Source organism: Telopea speciosissima, chromosome 9 (assembly GCF_018873765.1).
Source record: "Telopea speciosissima isolate NSW1024214 ecotype Mountain lineage chromosome 9, Tspe_v1, whole genome shotgun sequence".
In the NCBI taxonomy this organism is placed as follows: domain Eukaryota; kingdom Viridiplantae; phylum Streptophyta; class Magnoliopsida; order Proteales; family Proteaceae; genus Telopea; species Telopea speciosissima.
In genome coordinates this window covers 23,610,683-23,617,512 of record NC_057924.1, presented here as the reverse complement: position 1 = coordinate 23,617,512, position 6,830 = coordinate 23,610,683, and the positions used below count along the sequence as shown (strand labels likewise).

General features: G+C 38.5%; 1 protein-coding gene across 1 annotated transcript; it reads left to right on the top strand.

Moving 5' to 3' along the window:
• Positions 1 to 1,246: 1,246 nt before the first annotated feature.
• LOC122639529 (U-box domain-containing protein 7) lies at positions 1,247 to 4,279 on the top strand. The gene is made up of 2 exons (XM_043832392.1): positions 1,247 to 1,788; positions 3,282 to 4,279. Exons 1-2 carry the CDS (start codon positions 1,355 to 1,357, stop codon positions 4,129 to 4,131), a joined length of 1,284 nt encoding a protein of 427 aa, XP_043688327.1. The 5' UTR covers positions 1,247 to 1,354; the 3' UTR covers positions 4,132 to 4,279.
• Positions 4,280 to 6,830: the final 2,551 nt, after the last annotated feature.

Genomic DNA, 6,830 nt, shown 5'->3' with positions numbered 1-6,830 from the left:
GCAGGGTGCTGTACCCTCACATGAGGCCTAAATGAACATTTAACCTCCAGAAAAATGGTCATTTAGGCGCGATGTGTGGGTACAACACCCTGTTGTCCAATCAATGGACAGCAGAGGATAAAAATTTCAAAAGTACACAATCGAGTTTCCCTTTGATTACACAACACAAAAGTAGGTACAGAGCCGTGCATGAATGCCAATCGATCCATCTTGTCTAGCATAAAAAAAAGTACCCCGGTTCAATTAAGCTAGATCCTTAGGTGACGATGAAAGAAAATTTGAAATATTTCCTCCGCTAATTTTGCAAAGGGAAGGAGAGTACCTGATTGCACCATCTTGTACTTAGATATAGGCCATGCAAAATGGCATAATGACCGTCACATCTTCAGGGATTTCCATCTTTCTATCTATGGGTGTGCAGCAATTATTTCGTGCGACCTTGTATATAGGCATAAGTGCCACACGCTGCATCTGACTAGCTAGCGTTCTCATCCCCTTTTTGCGTAAATAATCTTTTCCAAAATATACTTATTTTTCTTCTTAATTTTCTCAAGAAATGTAACCAAATAACTCAATTCTCCATTTTATCCTCACTTGTTCTTAACCCAAGATACATATAAAATAAAATAAAATTATATGGAAATGGTTCAACTCAATCGGAGCATGGTTCGTAATATTGGGATTGGTCTTAGGATCGGACATGGCCAATACCAATTTGGATCGGTCAAAATTGATCTGTATCAAGAAAAAATGACAAAAATTCGGATTTTGCTAAGATTACGAACCATTTTACAATTGTAATGACTGACACCAACTGATCCTATTCCAAGACTCGGATGACCCGACCAAGTTGACCAATCCAGAGAACAATCCACTAATACCGGACAGGATCGATCATTATTTGGGATCGGTCTAGGCCAATACCGATTCGATCTAAGATTACGGAACCATGGACCAGAGTATTTGGGTTTTAGATCCGGTCCAGCCAATGCCTCCTAAACTAAACCTAAAAATACGCTATTCACCCAAAATGTTTGAAACTGGGTATATGAGTAGGGAAGAGATGGTTGAAGTGTGTCTGCGACTCTCTGTTTGCTTCCATTTTGGACGGGTATTGACATATTCTGTGTGTCAAAAAATCTCTGGTTTTTTCATTTTAAAAATAACGTTTCTGGTTCTGCATGTGCCTTCTGCTCCTGTTTCCTTCCCGCTCTCTCTCTCTCTCTCTCTCTCTCTCTCTCTTCCGGCCCCTCGCTGTGTGGATGTGTTTCACTTTTATTTATTAATTTCTCTTCTTTATTGTTCGATCCATAAAAATTGTAGTTTCTGTCTCCTCCACAAAGATCAAACAAACATGTCTGATTCTACTCCTTGGTTCTATTCCTATACGAAACTCCGATTCTTCTCTCGCATCCGACGTTTTCTTCAACTGAAGACAGCTAGAAAGCTTTCCAGATCATCTGATCGATTCGATAACGTCAGAACCGAAAAAGAAGAAAATAAAGAGGAACCAAAGATTATGGGAAGCGAAGGCTCATGCCGAACAGAGGAAGGCCTGCAGGTTGTGTTGCAGAGATCCGTAAAGCAACTTCACTTTGGAAGCTTGGAAGATAAAGATGCTGCGGCTAAAGAAATCAAGAGATTGGCTGCAGAGGATCTGAAGATTAGGAAATCGATCGCTGAACTCGGCGTCATACCGTCGCTCGTATCGTTGCTTGACTCGGACGTGTTGGATCGCCGGCTACTCGCGATTCAGGCGTTAATTGAGCTCGCTAATGGCACTTACACGTAAGTATTCTTCTACTCCCTGATAATTACTTTTATACTTTCGAATTTTGCATATTTTCGAGATGTGATTCTAAGATACCAAGTACGCACCTTGTGTCTATTAGTAGTAATTTGATTTTCTTATTTAATCAATGATCGCCGGTTACTTTCATTCTCCGCCGCCGTTGCCGGAGATTTGCATAGGCGGTGAGCCTGTGAGAACTGAAATTTCGTTTTTGACGATTTTGAATTTTACCGGACGAAGCGTCACAGACCAGTGTCGTGAGAGTTTGGTTTCGCCGGAATTTACCCAGGTATCGGAGATTTGCAGTTCCAAATGACCAAAACACCCCTATTCTTCCCGGGGGTGGTTGAATTGGTGGGGCCGTGGGCGGTGGGCCTAATAACAACCAATTGTGTGGGCACTGAACACGTGAATGTTTCCTGTTTAACCATATGATTGGTGTCAGAGCTATTCATACTGTCGGACTTGTGCCAATCTAACGTCCTAGATTAACCCATTTATCAAATCACTAAAGGGACCACCTACGGAAATGTTTTCGAACTTTCAATGAGCCACTCGTAGTGGGTAAAATGACTGAAATACCCTCAATGATGAAGCCCTGAGATATGTCTGTACGAAAAATTTATCCTCTCAAGTGAAGTGCATCATACTTAAGAATTCAATGATAAAATATGGGCAGTGACGTCTTTTTATCCTCTTAAGTGTTGGGTGAACTGTTGGATGCTTAAGTGCGGTGCACTGCCTGAGGATGAAAATCCATCTATGTGGAAAAAAGATCCTCTCAAACTCCGACTCCAACTCCTACTCTTCTCCAACCCTCAATCCAACGACGGGAGAACTTAGAGTCTCCCTAGATGTTGGCAGGTGTGGGGATGCGTGTTCAAGTCCTCTAGCCGTTGAATGGATGGTTGGAGAAGAGTTGAACACCCCACTAGTTGGAGAGGATCCAAATCCGTTTGGGTGTTGCAGAACTCCATGGTGATTGGAAGGGACGGTGGGTTAAGAGATCACAACTTAGTTTAGCAATTATATTAAGACTTTGTTAGAGACAAGATAATTAAAGTTGTGGATCTTAAGGGGTTCCGTTAATGTGGGGTCTGGATTCTCGACCTAGGTCCCAGAAGCCACATGTTGGTTCTATCTTCTATAGTTGACAATACAAAAATAAGGTAAGAAACCTTACAGATTTATTAGTGCGGTAGTTCAGATTCCATTGGAGCCGTAGACAATCTTGAAAATTGGAACGGTTGACCTTTACTCTCTTTAAACAAATTTAGTTTTTGAGTGCCTCATTGACTTCTCTAATCTCGTCCCAACCAATCTTATCTTCTTCTTATGGTTCTTCATATAATCTTTCACTTTTAAATTATCAAATCAAACCAAACCAAACTAAATCATCCAAATCTCTATCTTTTAGTCTTGCTTAATATCAATTTTCAACCTTTGTTTGAAATTTGTTTGAAATTCTGTCTTGAATCTTGATTTTCAGCAACAAGGCTCTCATGGTGGAAGCAGGGATTCTTTCAAAATTGCCAGAACGCAACCTCGATACTCTAGAGGAGTCTTTGCGAAGAGAATTTGCAATGCTTCTGCTTTCTATTTCTGCTCTTGCTAGTACTCAATTCTCCGTTGCCTCATCAGAAATGCTTCCATTTCTCATTAGAAACCTTAATTCAAAGGTAGGAATGGAAGCCAAGGAAGCTTGCTTAGGGGCCCTATACAATCTCTCTACCATGTTGGACAGCATAGGACCATTGGTTTCTAATGGTGTAGTACCAACTCTACTGAGCTTATGCTTGGATAAAGATGCTTGTGAGAAAGCCCTAGCAATTTTGGGGAATTTGGTGGTGACCATGATGGGTAAGAAAGCCATTGAAAATGATTCAATGGTGCCGGAGAGCTTCATTGAGATTATGACATGGGAAGAGAAACCCAAATGCCAGGAACTAGCTGCTTATATTGTGATGATCTTAGCACATCAAAGCTCAGTTCAAAGAAATAAGATGAAAAAGTTCGGAATTGTTCCTGTTCTTCTTGAAGTTGCTTTGTTGGGTAGTCCTCTGGCTCAGAAGAGAGCATTGAAAATTTTGCAATGGTTTAAAGATGAAAGGCAAACAAGAATTGGAGCACATTCTGGGCCTCAAACAGGAAGGATAATGATTGGTTCGCCATTAAACAAAACTGAGACCAGGAAAGGGAAGAAATTGATGAACAGTATGGTGAAGCAAAGTCTGGATAATAATTTGGAATTGATTACAAGGAGAGCAAATGCTGCCACTGATTCTTCTAAGCTCAAGTCTTTGGTCATTAGTTCAAGTTCTAAGAGCTTGCCCTATTAACTAAACACTACTAATATGCATATCTTCTCAATTGTCACTTTAGATGGTTGTATATTATGGGTAGAAATATGGTTACTCAATCCCCAAGCCCTGTTCTTGTAAGCCATCCATATGGATTATGCATGGATGTAAGTAGCACAAGTCATGGAATGCGACGTCGAGGCAATGTTGTTTTGATGCAACATCCAAGAATTTAGTGATACAAATATTCGATTAGCCACTGCTATACAATTACAAGTTAATCGTTAGATTATGTGTCCATCAAATCCAATTTAAATAGTTTAATATAAGGGGAGAAGAACGCTACTTCGTCGCGTGTAGCGTGGGGTTCCTGTTGTAAGAAAATACTACGGATCAGTATATTGGATCAATGAACACATATAATAAGTATTAATGGAGATTTAAATGGAACCGTAGTCGGATCCATATTTGACGACGAATTCCACAAGCATTAGTTTTTCTCTTCTTCTCTTGTTCTCCACGGCTTTCTCTCTTGTCCGCCTTGTCTACTCACCACTTGGTTGCAACTAATGGGTGTTGTTCCCTTTATATAGATGTGAAGCAGGAACTAACCCAAAAAAAGAGTACAAGTAGATCTCTCCCATAATAAGTCCCAGTTGTAAAGGCCCACTAGTCTTTACACTTTAAAGCGGTTAACTGAAGCCCACAATACCCGTTAGGAGATTACTCTCATATTGAGCTTCATCCAACCCAGCCTGCCAATCAACATCCATCCATTACTCTGACGCATGGAAGAAAAACTCGATCGAAACCTGTCGAAACCACCGAGTTAACTCAGTTTTGTAGGTTTCCGAGACGAGTTGAAGGAAAATTTTATAAAGTCCCTGGATTCGACCGAGTTTCAATGGTTTCGACCAGTTTCAACCATATTCTCGGTGGTTTCTACACATATGTCCATCAAAACTGAAAAACTTGGCTCAAAACTAGGACAGACAGATATTGATGCCAGAAACCAAGACAGAGACTTATTTATGTCAATTATCATTTAAGTAAATATTTTTGTATTTGTATTTCATAAACTTTTTTGTATTTGTATTTCATAAATGTTTTTGTATTTGTATTTCATTTACTTAAGATATCGTTCATAAATAAGCAAATACCCCCTATTTAAATCCAATAAAAATAATTAAAAAATCAAATTCCAAAAGAAAAAAAAGTCAACCCCCCAGTTCAAGAACAAAAATCGGATTTTTGATGATAGGTGTAATTTTTAACTTTCAATGATGAGTTTTTCTCAAATCTAAAAATTCCATAAACCTTAATATGGTAAAACATTGTTCAAAATCAAAAGTGCGGTAAAATTTTCATTTGTTTTGATGTCCAAAAAATATTTTCATTCAGACTGATTTTGACAGCATTCGCACACACCAAATTAAGTTTGACCAGTACATAACTCCTTTAATATAAATCAGATTTAAGCAATCTTGGACTTGCTGGAAAGCTATCAAAACAAAGCTAACAAATCCAAGATTGCTTAAATCTCATTTATATTGAAAGAGTTATGTTCCGGTTAAACCTTATTCGATACCATGTCCAAAAACAATATACAGTATAAAACTTGGATCAAAACCACAAGTAATATTTTTAGTGTTCTCTATCTGAAACTAATGCATGAATTGGGTTTAAAATGTCAAAAATAGATAGCACAACAAGAATCAGGGCAAAAAAACAACTTTTAGGCCTCGAAACCAATGTTCTACTGAGATATGATTGAAATCGAGACGAACTCGATTTCTGGCTGGTCGAAACCTAGTCGAAACCCGAGTTTTAGAACCTTACTCTGACGTACACAATGACTGGTATAAGTCCATACATGAAATAACATTACATTCTCCCACTTGGGCAATAACATGACATTGCTTCAACCTTGGATTAGATAAAATGTGGTCACATAAATAGGAAGTATTGAAAGTAGCTCACCTTAAAACATTACACCCTTGGGCCAAACAAGAACACAAACGTCCAATCATAAGCGTTATCACATCTTAAGTCGACATTGGACACTACACGTTAAAGTGTGTACACTCTCACCCACTTTTGGGCTACACATGTGCAAAGCAATGGAATGAAAATTGCATGTCACAATAATTGAACATGTCAAATCCAAATTAGTCTCGACTTCCAACTGAAGTCACTAGTTACTCCATCACTGAGAGCTCACTGGAATCATTCTTCACATGGCAAACTACCACTAAGACTATCAAATTTAGTTGCTTCATAAAAAAGCTTACTATATACACTTCTATCAAGAAACTCATTGGGACTGGATCCATAAGTCCCTATACATTAGCCTGAGTCCTAAACTAAGAGACTCTACTAACTTGCGTAAAATGTGTATTCTCTAAGCAAACTTTGGCACAACAGTATGATATACACCTATATAGATAACAAAAATAATATGGCTATAAACAACAAACAGTAATAACAAGGCATAAGAGAATGATATTATTTAAATCATCAATAAATAAACATTGTGCCCCCACTAACAAACTACATCCAAGGATTGAACTAATCCCATACGAGTAACATGCTCCTGAAAAACCTTTTAAGCCAATCCTTCTGTTAGTGGATCTGCTATCATAGCATCTATAAAAATATGCTCAATAGTGATTATGTGAATCTTGAACTTTCTCTCCAACCAAAAGATATTTAATGTCAATGTGCTTTGAGCCAAAAGA